The 17,414-nt window shown below is 36.4% G+C and overlaps 1 protein-coding gene across 3 annotated transcripts in view; it reads left to right on the forward strand.

Moving 5' to 3' along the window:
• Sec22a (SEC22 homolog A, vesicle trafficking protein) overlaps window positions 1-17,414 on the forward strand; it is a 66,598-nt gene that overhangs the window by 10,800 nt on the left and 38,384 nt on the right. For all 3 annotated transcript variants that reach the window (XM_005386526.2, XM_013515189.1, XM_013515190.1), the window contains exons 3-4: window positions 10,720-10,883; window positions 11,974-12,168. In XM_005386526.2, coding sequence (XP_005386583.1) covers window positions 10,720-10,883; window positions 11,974-12,168 — 359 coding nt within the window. The remainder of the gene's footprint in view (window positions 1-10,719; window positions 10,884-11,973; window positions 12,169-17,414) is intronic.

The following is a 17,414-nucleotide window of genomic DNA, read 5'->3' on the forward strand; positions in this document are numbered from 1 at the left end:
TCTGGGTTGTAATTCCTTGAGGAAATTGATCTGTGACCTATACTAATTTTGAGCCATCATTTTTTAGCATTGTGGTTTTCAGATTTGTACAGAAATTGAGGTACCAAAGTAATGAAGTATATAATTATATGCTAAATCAGGTGTTACCTACCCTACATTGGGTTCTGTTTGAATAGGTCGGGGAGAACCAGAGTTTTGAGGAAAGAAATTAGGGGAGCAGCATTTAAAATTTTTTGCTTAGGTGTTCTGGGAAAATGATGTGTTTCACCTGATTACAGTGGCTGGGCACTTCATTTCAGCTGATGGAGTACATTACTCAGAGCACAGCCTGCACTTAGAATAGTGTCTTACACATGTCATGGTAGCTGCTAAATGAGGAATAGTTGTTATAGGGGCATTGGCCAGACATCCGTATGAGATGGATATGCAGAGGTAAGGGACTTTTCGAGTCACATGCCCCAAACCTGCTGGAATGCGTGATTAGAGATTAAAAGATAGCCTGTAAGGCCAAAGTACATGTAGGAGCAAACTACCTTAAGGAATGGATGCTCTGGCCCACCTTCCTATAGATTGTTGTGGAAGTTTGGTAGTGTTTACAGATCACGGATTTGTCTTCATTTTCTTCAAAAGATTTCGATTTTCGGCAGACTTTGTTGATTGAGCAGCTTGGGGCGGATTGTGGGAGTACCAGGTTTTGTGATCTGTTTTCACATTCCATAGTGATATTACTATTCTCCGTATATAAAAATTTTAGGGCTGGGGATTTAGCACAGCGGCAAAGCGCCTGCCTGGCAAGCGCAAGATCGTGAGTTCGGTTCCTGGTACCGGAGAAAAACCAAAAAAAAAAAAAAAAAAAATTTTAAAAGCTCATCTGATAAAGGATAATTTAAGAGAGACTCTCTTAAAGGTGAAATAAACATTTTATGATACTTCACTACTTAGAAAACAATACCTAAAGCAGTAATGATGAATTGATGAAGCTTAAATTGTGTTCCCTGACATCATACTTGATTGAATTTGAGTGTTTAAAAATTATAGTTGTACATTTTCAGATCTCTTTTAACATATGAAAAGATAGATAGTCTCTGTGAGATTAGTCATACCCTATTGTGAGTTTTTGTTCAAGAAATACAATTCGTTAGTTCTTTCACTGTGAATTCATTTGAAATTTAATAATGGCTGTGAGCTTCCTAGGCTGTCTCCTGGGCTGAGGGTTCACTTTCCCTGTATTTGCCCCCAAACTGCTACCTACGGCCCTCTTTTAAGCCTACCTGCCTTTTAGTTTTAGTCTCATCCCTAGAATCTAGCAGTGCTTTCTCATTATAGGAGTAACAACTTCAACAATAACTCAGTTATTGAATACCTGCAATTGCCACTTTACTTACATTATCACTCTACTTACATTATCATTAAACCGTAACAGCTCTTGAATGGCTAATAAATAGAGCTCTTTCTCAATTGGTAGGGGCAGACACACATTTGTACTAACTTGAGCAAAAAAAAAAGGATAGGGATGGAGCTAGCTTGTCAGATGTTGCTGTTAGGAATCTTTCATTTCTGCAGTTTCTTACTTTGTGAATGCCTCATTTCCCTAAAAATAAGACCTATCTAGAAAACAGTCAGCCTTGAAAACTAAAGATCAAAAATGCCTAGTCACTTTGCCTTACCTGCCATTACAGAGTAGCCATCAAGCAAGAGAATAGTGAGGTGTGATCTGCATAACACTGACCATCACCATGTTAATGACTGGTGCTTATTTTCTAGTTAGGTTATATTTTGGGGGAAACATGGGTTGAAAAACATTTTTCTTCACTGACTAGAAAGCACTGTTGCTTATTTCAGTCCCCTTGACCACCTCCATGTTTCTAGCTACTCTCCCCTCTCTGCCGCCCCCTCCCCCACTAGGGATTGAATTCAGGGCCTTTACTTTGAGCTACATCCTAGTCCTTCGTATTTTTCATTTCTGAGATAAGAGTCTGAGTTAATAAGACTGGACTCAAACCTGCCATTCTCCTGCCATTCTCTGGTGGCCTCCCAGAGTGCTGGGATTATAGGCATGTTCTACCGCAGCTGGTCAAGGAAATGACATAATCCTTTTGGCCAGGCCTAGGTCACCCCTTTGATAGTCAGCCATATACTAAAGTCATATAGAATAGGTGGTAGGACTGGAAATGATTAATTCCCCAAAAGGAAGGAGAAAAGGGATGCTGGGTAGATAGCCATGGGTCTTAGTTACTTTTGTGCTGAGACATGATACCCAACACCCACAAGTTAAGAGAGGAAAGGTTTACTTAGCTCACAGCTTGTAGAAGTTTCAGACCATTAATCAGCTGGCTTCAAGGTGGGTGGCACATGACAGAGGGGTAGCAGTTTATGGTGGTGGGAGACATCACAAGCAAGAAGTGAGCAAGAGTGAGACAAACCTCTTTCTGTCCCTTACGTTGTATATAGTCTACCAGTATTACGGCAGTGCCAATCCACTCAGTGGACTGATCCAGAAATCATCCACCTTTAATCCTACCATCCCTAATTCCAGCATTGCACTACCAATCAATCACACACTGTAGATTCAACCACCTCTAAAAAACCCCATGACAGCATGAGGCTTTGTGGGGCCATCTAGACACAAACCATAACATCATTATATACTATCATCCGTATTTTACAGATGAGGCAGGTGAGACTCAGAAATGCAAAGAAACTCCTTTAAAGAAGGATAATAAATAATATATCTGATCCAGTCTTTCGACTTCAGAATTCACATTATTCTCTGATAAAAGAAGAGGTCTTAATCATGACCATTAATTTGACAGAAGCAAATAAAGTACTACCTCCTCATTTTTGTTTTTGTTGTTGTTGGGACATAATGAGTAGCAGAGTGTGTGTAAAGCCTAAAATTGATGGAACAGTAATGTCCTTTTGGAGACTGGGAGTTTGGTAGAAAGGGTTGTGATGGGGAACGCAACTCCGCAATCACTACCAGTGGCATTGGAGAAGATAACTGCTGTATCCTGCTTCCCTGTTTTGTCTCATTACTAGCATCACATTACATTCCTACTCTTTATTATGACAAAAATGGCTTTTTGGCACTATGTTACATCAGCTCTTGTGAACTGCCCTGGGAATCTAATTACTCTTTTGAAACAGATTCTGGGAGAAAATGAGACCTAAATGCAGTAAACTTCAGTAATGCTGCTGGCAGATTAGGGATTGTCTGTGATCAGTTATCAAAAAAAAAAAAAAAAAATTAGGTTCTTTCTGGGGTATAGAGGTGTTGAGAGTGGTAGCTAAGAATAAATCAGGAGATAGATTAACTCTGTCTAAAAGAAGACAGAGGATGCTAAAGGTAGACTTTGCTTGGTCTGTGTTTTATCCAAGGCTCTGTTGATCCGATACAATCACGTTTGGCTCCTCAAAACCACCCCACATTCTCCTTTAGCTTTCTGTTATAAGTTGCCTTTGTTGCCAGGTGTGTTGCATGTTAGTAAGTACTTCCATACAGTATTTAATAAGATTTAAAATTAGTGGCTAAAATGGGTCTTTCATTCATAGAATTGTGTTCATGACTTGACTCTTTGTCATTAGAAGGTGTGAGAGAAATATGTGAGAAAATATGAAGCTCCTGGTAGAATGCTGAATATGGAAGACCCTCAGTGTTAATGAGTTCTGTCTGGTTCTCATCTCTGTACTGCCCCTCTAGTGGCACGGTCTTGTTTTCAATTTATTTCTTATTAAACATACATATTTGGGAATAATAACCATAAGGTATGCTCACTTTCATAATCTCAGCCCATTTCATTTAATATTTAAAAGTTTAAAAACTTTTAGCGGATTTCATTGTGGAAGCTTCTATTTTTTTTTTTTTCTTATACTTAGCATTTTAACAGTAGATGGAGATAGCATATAGTACTGGCTATCTTCTCTGCACCCAGGAAAGTTACTTAGTGGGCAAATGTGGCTACAATGGTGAAGCAGATTTTTTACGTGTAATGATGCAATTATAATATGAAAATTACATTTTATATGTAATACGAATATTGCTACTATCAGCTTATTAATCATTTGCTATATACCTTGTCATTTAACATGTTACAAGTTGTATATTTAACTTGTTTTCTGTCATAGTTTCAAATACATTTTTAGTAATTGTATTGCAAGGTCATGGTAGGCAGGGGACCATGTCTTTGATATCAGAGGTTATGTGTACACTGCTAGACCTATCCCAGGTATTTTGTGATCTGCTTAGGGGAAGACTATAGTATTGTTTTAATTATTAGTTTGGTGTAACAGGTGAGGAGTGTCAATATAATGTCAGTGTTTAATGAATGGTATGTAAACTTAGTTTGCGTATAAAATTAGATGTCAAAAAAATTTAAAAGAGAGTATGGCAGCTCACACCTGTAATCCCAGTACTTGGGAGGCTGAGGCAGGAGGATCTTTGTGTGTTTGAGGCCAACCTAGGCTACATAGTGATTTCAAAGCCAGCCGGAACTACATAGTAAGACCTTGTCTCAAAACATAACAAAAAAAGTGTAATATCTGAAACCGGTTATACATTTTGTTGGATTTTAGGAATCACTTGTAGTATGTGTTGGATGTATGATAGATTAACTTCTTTAACAAAGTGATCAGAATGGGTAAAACTCCTTATCTGGAGGTTGGACTTTGCCAGCATTACTTGTTCAGGACACACTTAACCCTGGATGGATGCAAAGAAGTTCCTAATGCATCTTGCAGAAAGGGAGACCAGTGATCTGGTAAGATTGGATACATTCCTTGGCCAGAACAAAGGCATTCTGATTCATCTAGAAAGATGCAACCCTATTAGCACCAAAGCCCAGAAGTAGAAGAGAATTTAAAATTTTCAAAAGGTAATTAGAACAAAGTCAGATGGAAAAATGGCAATTTAACCACATATAGTTGTGCATGCCTGTAATCCCACAATGGGGAGGCTGAAACAGGATTGCTGCAAGGTTGAGGCCAGGAGGAAGTACGTAGTGAGACCCTATCTCAAAAAACTTTAAAAAAAAAAAAAAAGGCAATTTAAACAGGAATGTGTGTGTACTATGCATGTGTACACATGTCTGCTAAAACTGTATAGCTATGTGGGAGTACTCACTGCAGAAGTTTATAGTTCTTTATGGCACCTGAGAATGTCCCTGGCTTTGAACATGTTGAAGATTCCTTAATTTGCACCCTGCAGCCTTCTGGCAAAACAGAGACTGGAAGAGCTGATGAAATAGTACTCTCTTATGTCATTTTGTCAAGTACTTATTAAGCTTCCACTTTGTGTAGATATCACTGGGCTGTACAGTTATCTGTGTGGTGTACTCAAGAAATTAATGTTTAAATGAGTGAATGATGCCATCTTTGGTCTCATACATTCACGTATTGAACATTTGTTGTATATTAGACACAAAGTATTCTAGAGTACAATGGAGAACAATATAGCAATCATCCTTGCTTCTATAGAGCATATTTATTAGAAAGATTTTGCAGCAAATAAATACATGAATATGCAAGTACAGCTTGGGCTAGTTCATGAAAATAACAACTACTATGCTAGTCCTAGAAAGTGTGTTTAGATAGTGTGCTCTGGGAAAACCTTTGAGAACTAAGGATGAGCAGGAGTTAACCAGTTCCAAATTGGAGCATGGAGAAGGTAGGATTAGGAGCATTGCAAGTGAGGAAGACAGAGATTCTAATGGTCTTGGGTTGAGAGTGGCTGGGGTAGGCTGGGGGTGATTGGCTTCCATGAAGAACTGAAACAAGGCTCATGTGGTTGGAATACAGACAGAGAGGAGTAGAGTTGCATAAGATGAAGTGGGAAACTTGGCAGAGCTTCTGGGCTTTACAGATGTACAAATGATACAAGTTCTAAAATACTTAAGTTGCATTGCTCTTAATGTACGGAAAGATAGAGATTGATTTGTGGCTTGGAAATGTGAAAAACTGTTGGTGGATCTAGGACATGGCTGGTTTTATCTATACCGTATGGATCTTGGTGTTGTGTTGTAGAGAGACTCTGGAGACTATGGGCTCTGGAGTCAGCACTAACTTTATTCCAGCTGTGGTTCTTAATGATATATGGCCTTGGATAAGTTACTAAGCCTCTTGAGCCTCTATTCCTTCATATTTAGGATGGAGATAATAGAATCTCTTATTGTAGAAATGAAATTAAGTAGAGGGTCTGGCTAATCATAGTAGTCAATAAACAGAGGGACAACTGCCATATTATCTATAAAATATGAGCTTAACAAACCTGTTGGACACTTCTAAAGTATGCACAAACTGGCATGCCTGTAGTGACTTCAGACTATTCCAAGTACAGTAGTCTTCAGTGAGGTGGTAGAAATCTTTCTGTCTATCCCAGTGATGGTTTGAAAAAGCAGATTATTTTTTCTTATTACAGACATGAACCAACTGAGCTAATTGATATTTTCGGAAAATTTTTTTTTTCCTGTACTGGGAATTGAACTCATGACCCTGCACTTGCCAGGCAGGCGCTGTGTCGCTGAGCTAAATCCCCAGCCCCAGAAAACTTTTTATATTTCAAAGAAAAGAGGCTAAATGTACTAAATTTACTCCATGCTAAATTTTAGCTGTAATCCAAACATTCCTAGTTTAAAGACTGAGGTCCTTGTTAAATGAACTGGTCACTAAATGAGGAATTATATATAATGTGTACATTACAATATTCAAAACAAAGAAATGGTCAAAGGAAACGCCAGTGTGGTAACTTTGCTTTTATTTGCCTAACCCTTACATGCAGTACTGTAATGTATAGTGTAACATAAACTACAGTATTGTAGTATACAGTACAATCAGCAAAAATTACAGTATTGTATTAACAAGGTGTACTATACAAAAAAAGACATCGAGGCCCTATAAAGAAGATATGCAGGGCTGGGGATGTGGCTCAGTGGTAGAGCTCTTACCTTGCATGCACAAGGCCCTGCGTTCAATCCCCAGCAGTAAAAAACAAAACAAAACAAACAAAAAAACCCAAAAACACAGATACACTGAACTGCATATAAAAAAAGATGAGTCTTAAGTCCAAGTGGTGAGTCCTTAAGTCTGAACAGTTTTTAAACAGGTGATTAAACAAGGAATGTCTGTAATGTAGAACATTTTATAGCCTTTGCAGAAAGTGTCATGCAGTTATGGTAAAATAAAGACTTTCTGAAAGTGCTAGTGTATGATCTTTTTTTTAAGTAGGGTTTCCTTTATTGTGCATACAATTCTGTCAATTTTACATAAGAAAGATAAATCATTTGCAGTAAACTGTGGCTCACTGTTATTAATATAGAAATACAGTAAAATCCTGATGTAACAGAAAATGAGGTCCAAAATTTTTAGTCATGTTATGGGAAGGTAATGAAATAATTCCTACTGAACTGACGGGGAGTTTTGAATTTGTGGAGGCCAATTGTGTTCCAGTTATTTGGGAGATGTGTTTGAATACTAATGACATATAAGAGAATTTTGATAATGGTAGTGAAGTCTTTGGAGGAAGAGAAAATCACTTCAGAAAGCATATTTTGGCTTTTGATTTAAATATTAATTTATAGAAGAATTCACTATGCTATGGCTAAACTTTTTTGATTATGATCCTTAAAAAGACATATAGTTTGTGAGCAGCACTATACAGTTTGTGTGCCTTCTTTCCCCCTCATAGAGAAGTTAAAGTTTCTTAAAACAGTATACCATTCCAGTATTTTCTGTTAAATTCTATTTCATTTATTAGAAAATGCCTTAACTCACTAATTTTATGACCTACTAATAGGTCATAACTTGCACTTTGAAAAATACTGCAAAAATGACTATGTATTAAGTGGAATTTCAGGAAAGAATTTCAGGTTATTCTAGGAACATAAGATCAGCACAACTTCACCACTAGTGTATCCCACACCATTAATAATAGATAATTAATAGGTGTTCACCTGATATGATTTGACTGCCTGGGATGGTCTTATAAAGGGCGCACGCACGCGCGCACACACACACACACACAGAGTTACTTACGCGCATACCTGTAATCTTTCACCAGAAAGATACAGAGGAAATGAATAAAAACATGGATTTCCTGTGGGATAGAGATCTGGGTATCTGTGGGCAGAGAAGGGGTAAGATATTTTAAGTACAATATCCTTTTCATTTTCATTCTTTTAAAATTTGAATCATGGAAACATGTTTATTCCAGTAATTAAACTTAAAAATAATAAATTCCACATCTGCATTATTAGAGGAGAAAAATGTGGGGGGTGTTTCAGTGTGGATCCAGGTTTAGTAGTGAAGACAACTGCCATGAGTGACAGTGCATGCCACAGGAGTGGAGAGTGACAGCCCATATGCTATGTTTACCTCCCTGATCCAGACCAGCTATGTTGACAGTGTTATAAAAGATCTTCATTAAAAGGATTAACTTGTGTTCCATGCTCTTGTTTCGCTTTTGTTTCTTATTCTCATTTCTTTCTTATAATACCTATTACACGTTTTGGTCCTTATTTACACATTTAGTTTCTTACACCAGAGAAACAATGCAGTATTTACACGTGTGTGTGATTTATTTCACTGAAGAGTATGGTCCCAAGCTGCATCCATTTACCTAGAAATGTCTTGAATTTATCCTTCTTTGTGGCAGAGTAGTACTCCATTGTATTAAAAAACCACATCTTCTTTATCCATTCGCTAATTGATGGGCATTTGGGCTATTTACAAGATTTAGCTATTGCAAACTGTGCTGCTATAAACATAGGTTGTTCATATGTCACTGTGGTATGATGCTTTTAATTCTTTCAGGAAGATACTAAGGAGGGGAATAGCTGGGTCGAATGAAACTTGTAGTCCTAGTTTTCTGAGGAATCTCCACACAGATTTCCACAGTGGTTGCACCAGTCTACACTCCCACAACAGTGGAGAAGTTTTCCTTTTTCCCCACAGCCCTGTTAGCATTGGTTATTGATTTCTTGATAATAGCCATTCTTTCTGGGGTGAGGTAGTGTCTCACTACCTTTCTGGGGTGAGGTTGTTTTAATTTGCTTCTCTTGAATGACTAGTGATATTGAACATTTTTTTCCTGGCTCTGTTTTTGTTTTTGTTTTTGTTTTTGTTTTGAGACAGGGTCTCACTGTGTAGTTCAGGCTGGCCTGGAACTCATGGTGTTCCTCATGCCTAAGCCTTCTGAGTGCTGGAATTATAGGCATGTGCCACCATACCCAGCTCTGTTTGTTTATTATGAAGGAATGGTAATACACTATATTCTAGAAAATATTTTTCGGTAGAGCACGACTAATGTTTCAGTGCTTAACATATTTTAAACTTCCTACTTAGAAATAATTTCAGTCTAACAAAAAAGTTGTGTGAATAAGAAAAATACAAATAATACCCAGATTCATCTTTTAAAAATTTCATCTCTTATCCTGTTTATACATCTGATTTGTTTTTTCTGAACCATTTGAGAAAAACTTAAAAGTACCACACTTCTTCCTTTTTAGCTATTTCAGAGTATATGTTCTAAGATAAGGGATAATCTTTTCTTAACTACATACAGCAATCAGCTATGGTGAATATATTACAAGTAACCTAATTTAATCTATTACCTGTTTTCCATTTTGTCAGTTGGCTCCAGAAATATCCTTGGTAGTATTTCACTACTACCTTTAGCATAGGACCCAGACTAGGGTTAGGTTTTACATTTACTTCTTATAGCTCTTTAGATTCCTTTGGAAACCTTTCTATGATTTTTGTTCAATTTTTTTTACAATATTAAGATTTTCAATGAATATGCTTCCTTCATTTTTAAAAAATAGAACGTTTGCCATGATGTTTCTTTATGATTAGATTGAGGCTATGTATTCTAAGCCAAAATACCACATAGGCGGTATGTCTTTCTTAGAGTATCACATCTGGAGGCAGTGCATGTCTCCCTCCCCAAGGTAGTGGCACTAGCATACTTGGTCAATGTGTTGTCTAGTTTCTACTATGTAATGTTTTCCTCTTGCAACCTGATAATTCATTGTAAGGGATTTTAAAACCATGCATATATACTGATGTCATCAAAATTCCCCCTAGATGCAACATTCACAATTATACTTGCTTGATCTACTTTTTACTGTGTTGGTTGTAAAATGGTGATTTTTTCCAGTGCTAGTACTACCTCCTTATTCACTAGTTAATGTTGAGTATTCTGCTGTAAGCAGGAGTTCTCCCTTTTATTTTATTTGTTGTTAAATTCCTGCTTTTTCTGTCAGTGGTTTATATTTATTACTGGGGTCAGTGACCGCTCTGAAAAGTTTTGTGCTACTTGGAGATCTTTCTGGGAGTAGTGTCCATAACCTTGATCAGATTCTAAATGGTTTTTGACTCAGGCATATTAATTTCCATTACCTTTCATGAAGAGTTAGACTTTAAGCTAGCTATAATGTTTGTACGTTTGTATATTATTCCTCCTACTTTCATCCGCAAGTGAAATGGTAGCACCATAGTGTATCCCCTTCCATTGTACATTCCATTATTTTTGTCTGCTGTTTTTAAACTATAACTTAAAATGGTATTCTATTTTGGTTCTTTCAAATTTTTTACTGGAATATATAATAAATGTTAGCATCTTTATTGCCAGTGTAGCAGCAGTTTATAGTGTACAGAACCAGTCTTGTGAAGCGACGAATTACCTTGATTTAATTTGAAATTTTAAAACCAATGTTTTTTACACTGTAGTTTTATTAGTTCTCTGGGAGTGAGCTACATGATGTTGTGCACTGAAAATTACCCAAATGTTCTCGCCTTCTCTTTCCTGGATGAGCTTCAGAAGGAGTTTATTACTACTTATAACATGATGAAGACAAATACTGCTGTCAGACCGTACTGTTTCATTGAATTTGGTAAGGGCCTGATTTTTTTTTCTTTTTATTATCTTGTCTCTATCTGTTCATAAGCAATTTTTCATCTAATATTGGGGGACAGGAAGAAACTTCTGCTGCTTTGCTTTATATAGGATAAATTGGAAAATGATCTTTAAGTTATACCAGCTTCTTAATTTAGATGACTGTTAGAAAAAAACTATTTGAGCTATGAAGGGATTTGTGGTTATTGGCCCAAATAATTAGTCTTAGAGGACATCTTCTCAACGAGAAATTTATAAGGCAGAGATTCAGAGTTTTGTGTTTGTGTGATAATCTCTTATGGCTTGCTTAATGTAGAACAGTAGTTGGCAAATACTTGCTGGAAAGGACCAGACAAAACCTATTTTAGGCTTTAAGGGCCATATAGTTTGCCACAACTACCCAATTCTGTCATTGTAGCTTGAAAACAGCCAATACATAAATGAATGAGCATGGTTATGGCTTAAAACTTTATTTATAAAAACAATGGGCTAGGTTTGGCCTGTGGCCTGTAGTTTGCTTAACTCTTGATGTAGAAGGGTAAAAAAAATTAAAAACAAAAATTCTGTAGTTGTAAATAGTAAAATAAAATTCCACTTGGAAGATATTTAGGAAGTATCATTTATTGTTTTTGTTAAATTTATCCTTTAAAACACATCCTAATGGTGTAAGCAGATTAGAAAACAGATTTAGAAAAACATATAGCTGATTGCATAAGGTCTTATGTAATTACAACTAGTAAGTCTAAGAGGTTTAATCTTTTATGACACAAGAATTCCTATAATAATTAAGACTTTTTTTTTAAAGTTAAGCTGTTTCTTGTTTCTGTAATTCCTTGAAGTGGATATAATACACTCAGGTAGTGTTAAACTCTTAATTCAGTTACATTTACTAATTTCTACAGTGTAGACTATAAAACATGACTCCATGATTACGTATAAACATAAAGAATATTAGAAATTCCATGGAAAATGAATAATTTTTAATAACAAATTAAACTATCTATAAAATTTACTGTCCATAAACATCACACTCTCAAATGATTTAATTAACAAATGACTGCAGAAACCTTATTTTTTATTTCACATAGATAACTTCATTCAGAGGACCAAGCAACGATATAATAATCCCAGGTCTCTTTCAACAAAGATAAATCTGTCTGACATGCAGATGGAAATCAAGCTGAGGCCCCCTTACCAAATTCCCATGTGTGAACTGGGGCCAGCCAATGGAGTAACATCTGCATTTTCTGTTGATTATAAAGGTGCTGGTAAGATTTCCTCCGGTGAGTTTTGGATCTCAGTTACTTCGGTAATTTTTTATTTTTGTAAGAGCTGAGGAACTCTTGAAATTAAGTTTTAATTGATATCTTAGATCAAGAACATGCAATCCTTTCTGCCAGTTGTTTATAAACTAAGCTACTAGATATGTGACTAATCAGGAAAATACTTCAAATGGTAATCTCAGAAGTTCTCTTTGCTAATAAAAGATTTATGGTGTTTTTGTAAACATTTATCTAGAAATGAAAAATAGTTTCTTTGTAGTATATATTTGTAGGCTTGTAAAGTACTTTCTTTTCATTATGTCAGAATGGCTGCATTCAAGCCCCAGATGCTCGACTGTCATAGAAAATGTAAAAACCTTAGTGATGGTCTACTCAAATCTCCCCTTCCAAAGGAGAACACCATCCTCAACAGTCATGACAGGATGAAACTTCTGCTTATGGAAACCTCGCCCAGGCATGGTGGTATATACCTGTAATCCCAGCCACTTATAAGATTGAGGCAGGAGGAGCTCCAATTAGAGGCCAGTGAGCAACTTAGTGAGACTCTCAAAATAAAGAAGGTTGGGGATATAGCTCAGTGGTAGAGTGCCCCTAGGTTCAGTCCTCAGTACTGTACTTCCCATCTTTCCAGAAAAGGAAACCTCATTGTTTTATAAAGTAGCACTGTTAAACTACTTGTTAAAGTTCTTCTTTAAGTATTAAGCTAAAGTTTGCTTCCCTATAATGCCTACTGGTCTAATCTACTTTATTTAAATATCTCCACTTCCCTTAAACTTTTTGTCAATTGGTTGAAGTCTTTCCCATCCTAGAAGCTTTGTGTATATATTGTTAATTTGTAACTCTTAAGTGGAGTGACCATAACACTTCACATTTGGTTTGATTAATACAAATGTGAGAGAAAAGAAAACAGATTTCACTAAAATAATCTAGACAGTAACTAAACAAGTGAATAAGGATAAGAGATAAAAAGGTAACCTACATCCAAAGGAAGAAATGAATAATTATATTTACATATTATATAATCTCAAATAAAATTCAGAGGAATCTGTTTTAAAAAGACAGAATAACTGAGTTAGCAAGATTGCAGGACACAAGATCAATATACCAAAAAAATCAGCTATATTCTATATATTAGCAGTGAACAATCTGAAAATGAGTTTAAGAAAATCCCATACAATGAAAACTATAAAACATCAGTGAAAGAACTTAATGGAAGGTAGTTTCATTTTCCTGAGTTAGAAGACATTATTACTAAGATAGATGTTCTCAAATTGATATACACACATTCAACATAATCCCACCTATGTTTTATAGAAATTGACAGGCTGATCCTAAAATTGGTATGGAAATTCAAGAGATAGAAAATAACCAAAATAATCTTGAAAAAGAACAAAGTTGAAGGACTCACACTTGGAAACTTACTAACAACCTACAGTAATTAAGCCTGTAATTCTGATTTAAGGGTAGACATGTATATAGATCAGTGGGACAGGCTTGAGTATAGAAGTAAACCTTTTCATTATGGTTAATTCATTTTGGGTACTGATGTAAGGACAGTAGTGAAAGAATAGTCTTTTGAACAAATGGTATTGGGATAACTGGATATCCACATGCAAAAGAATTGATGTTGGACCCCCCCCCCAACAATATATATAAAAATTAACTCAAAATGGAACAAAGTCCTAAATACAGCAAGTAGAAACATAAAACTCTTAGAAAAAACGTAGGTCTAAATCTTTGTGACTTTGTTAATTTTTTAGATTTTTAGTGGAAGAAGAAAAAAATAAAATAGACTTTATCAAAAGTGAAAACTTACACTTCAAGCATCAGAATCAAGAAAATGAAAACACAGAATGGAAAAAAACACAAAACATGTATCTGGTAAGGGACTAGAATCTAAAATAGATAAGCATCTTACAACTGAACAATAAAAAATGTTCAGTTTATAAACAGGGAAAGGATTTAAACAGGCATTTCAACACAGAAAATGTACAGTGACATAATTATCATATAAAAAGATGCTCAATATCAATAATCATTAGAGAAATACAAAGCAAAATTATAAGGATGCAGTACATCATTCATATCCACTAGCAGGGCTAAAAGAAGAGCCGTTGGATCTGTGAGTCCTATGGGCTAATGAGCAAGGTATCCTCTAATGCAGTCTGGATCCTTCTGTTTCTCTGAGCCATTCTCAACCATTGTTGTTCATTACATGCATAGAATGTTACATTGGAAATCTAGAAAGGCTTATTAATCAGTGCATCTTTTCGTAGTGGTATAGGCTACAGGGTACGTCAACTTAGCCCTTAACTTTCAACACATTCTAGGTCTTTGACCATCAGAAATTGAGAATATAGACTCCTGTAAGTTTGTGATTATTTCCCATCATGTAGCATGCATGTATTTTCTCAAAACATATAACCTAAGGCACATACTACTATATAATCTTCAGGTACTGTCAGCATGACGTTGCCAAAAATGTTCAGTGGGGTACTAAGAATTTAGATCTTTATGGCCAAGGGTCAATAAACTTTTTTTTTAAAGGACTGATAGTGAATATGTAGTGCAGAAAAATAGCTGCAGACAGTTAAAAAAGAATAGGTGGACTGCATTTGCCTTTTGAGCCATTGTTTGCCAACGTCTGCTATAGACTATAACCTTTGCACAATATGGTAAATGTTCTAATATCTGTCACATAAAAACAAAATGTTTTTATTTCCACTGTTTCTTAGGATAGAGAAAAAAGTTTACCATAATAAAGTCAGGAAATGAATTGACTTACATTGTAAGGAAACTACATCTAGAAAAGCATGTACAGTTGGAACCTTTAGTAACCTATCATCCTCCAAGACACAACTATTTTGGAGATTTAAGCTGGAGAGTTAATTGAGAATGCAATAGACATTACCACCTATCAGTTTGAAAGCCTTGGTGGCCTTGACCTCTGCAGTCATCTTGGGGTTTATTATTTTGTTTGTGTTTTGGTTGAAGTAGCTCCAAGACTTCTATTGTCCTGCCCTTTAGTAGATAATTTGGCAGCCAGTGTTGATAAGGATATCTGTCCATTAATAAATATGCTCAGGATTCAGAAGTATAACGTTATTTGAGGCAAAGGTCCAACTTGACTTACCATGAGGTGGACTTTTTTTTAAAAAAATCTTTAAATATTTTTTTCTTGGTCTTTTTGAGACAGGGTCTCACTATGCAGTTCAGGCTGGTCTTGAACTCACTTTGTAGCCCAGGCTGGCCTCGATCTCACAACAATCCTCCTGCCTACCATGCCCAGCTAAAAATTCTGTGTATCAGTCGACTTCTATAAGTTTCCTCTCTGAACTTAGATCACCATGATATTTTAGATCATCAAATATTAGAGACTTGGAAAATGGGGAGAATATGGTTATAGGTTTTTTGAAAAATATTGTTACAGGTTTTTTGTTTTGTTTTGCTTTTTGTCTTTTTGAAACAGGGTCTCACTATGCTTTTCAGGATGGCCTCAAACTCACTTTGTAGCCCAGGTTAGTCTTGAACCCCCAATGATCCTCCTTCCTCAGCTTCTCGAGTAGTTTTTTTTTTGTTTTGTTTTGTTTTTAAGAGTAGAGGGCTGGGAATATAGCTCCTCAGCACAAGCGCCTGCCTGGCAAGCACAAGGTCCTGAGTTCTATTCCCAGCACCCCGCCCTCCCCAAAATAAAGAGTAAAAAGAATTTATTGAGAGAAAGAAAGCTTCTGTCTGAGAGGGACAGAAGTGGGCCTGGAAAGTGGTTTGCCCACCAACCCCGCTTCTCAAAGGTGTTTTATTGAGCAAGGCCACTAGGTGAGGTGGGCTTCAGGTTATAGTTCTAACCAGAACTATAACCAATCAATAAGATTACAAGTATAGTTGCTTTGGTAATATTGATTCAATGGAAAATCATCGGTGGGACAAAACTATGGTCAACCAATAAGTATACAACAAGTATAGTCTCTAGAGTAACACTGATTAAATAGAGATCAAATGGGGAAACAAGTCACAGAGTAAGCACCCATGGACAGATAAGGACTTTCCTAGAAGGAGTGGGTTAAGGAGGTTTGGTCTTCCACCCCAAGGTGATTGATGCCTACTTAGAGTATCAATCACTGCTTTTCATCCCTAGGGGAAGTAAATGGGTGAGTAGTTCTTTTTCTTGAAGTCTGGCCTTCAGTGAATAAGCCTCCAGCTACAGTTGCCTTCTGCATTGACCTCTCAAGAGCCTAGCACTGTCTGACTGCCTACAAGATTTCTTTTCTTTTTTCTTTTTTTTTCTGGTACTGGGGATTGAACTCAAGGCCTTGTGCACACTAGGCAAGCACTCTACCACTGAGCTACATCTCCAGCCCTGCCTACAATATTTCTACCCAGCTTTGCTTTCTATAATATTCTGCCCTCTGAAGAAGTACCCCTAAATGCCGTGAGGGAGCAAGAGCCAAAGACTAATCTGACTACTTCCAGCAGAAAAGGGTTGTAGTTGTGATTGGCAGTCAGAGATGCTCCACAGAGGGTCTATCTAAAGGCTGTCAGTAGGTGCCAGGTGTTCTTGTCTTGAGTAAACATACAGCTTTAAGTCTAGAAGAGACAAGGCCACAGAAACAATTAAATGTGCATGGGCCAAATAGTAAAATCGACAGGATAGTTATGAACATAGCCAACAAAGTTTCCCACCAGGAGGAGCCAGTAATAGCTTTTCATAAAGAGGATATGTTATAGTTTTAAGAAAGAGTAAAAAATAATTGACAACTAGAACTGATTTAAATATTAACTTTAAATTTGCTTTCAATTCAGACCAAGCATGCATAATATTTTCTATAGTTTCCAAGTAAAATACAGTTTTGAGAGGAAACGTCTAAGTGCATTATTTGCTTTATTTTAAAATAAGTTGGTGGCACGTGCTTGTAATCCCAGCACTTAGGGGACTCAGGTAGGAGGATGGCTGCAAGTTTGAGGCTTGTCTAGGCTACCTAGGGAGTTCAGGGTCAGCCTGAACTACATAGCAAGACGCTGTCTGAAACCAAAAATAATACAATAAAATAAGTTTAATAGGTATTGATGACCATTGCTTTTCAAGCTTCTTTGTTCCTTATGATTAATGTAGTATAGCATCTTTTAATTTTTTTGTATTTAACTTTCTTCTTTCTAATTTTTTGGCAGTCTCCCTCCCCGGTCTGGCATGAATATTTATATCATGGCACACTTATTATTTACACAATCTATGGAAGATCACATGAAGT

The sequence above is a fragment of the Chinchilla lanigera genome, unplaced genomic scaffold (assembly GCF_000276665.1).
Source record: "Chinchilla lanigera isolate Chin_1 unplaced genomic scaffold, ChiLan1.0 scaffold00026, whole genome shotgun sequence".
Taxonomy (NCBI): Eukaryota; Metazoa; Chordata; class Mammalia; order Rodentia; family Chinchillidae; genus Chinchilla; species Chinchilla lanigera.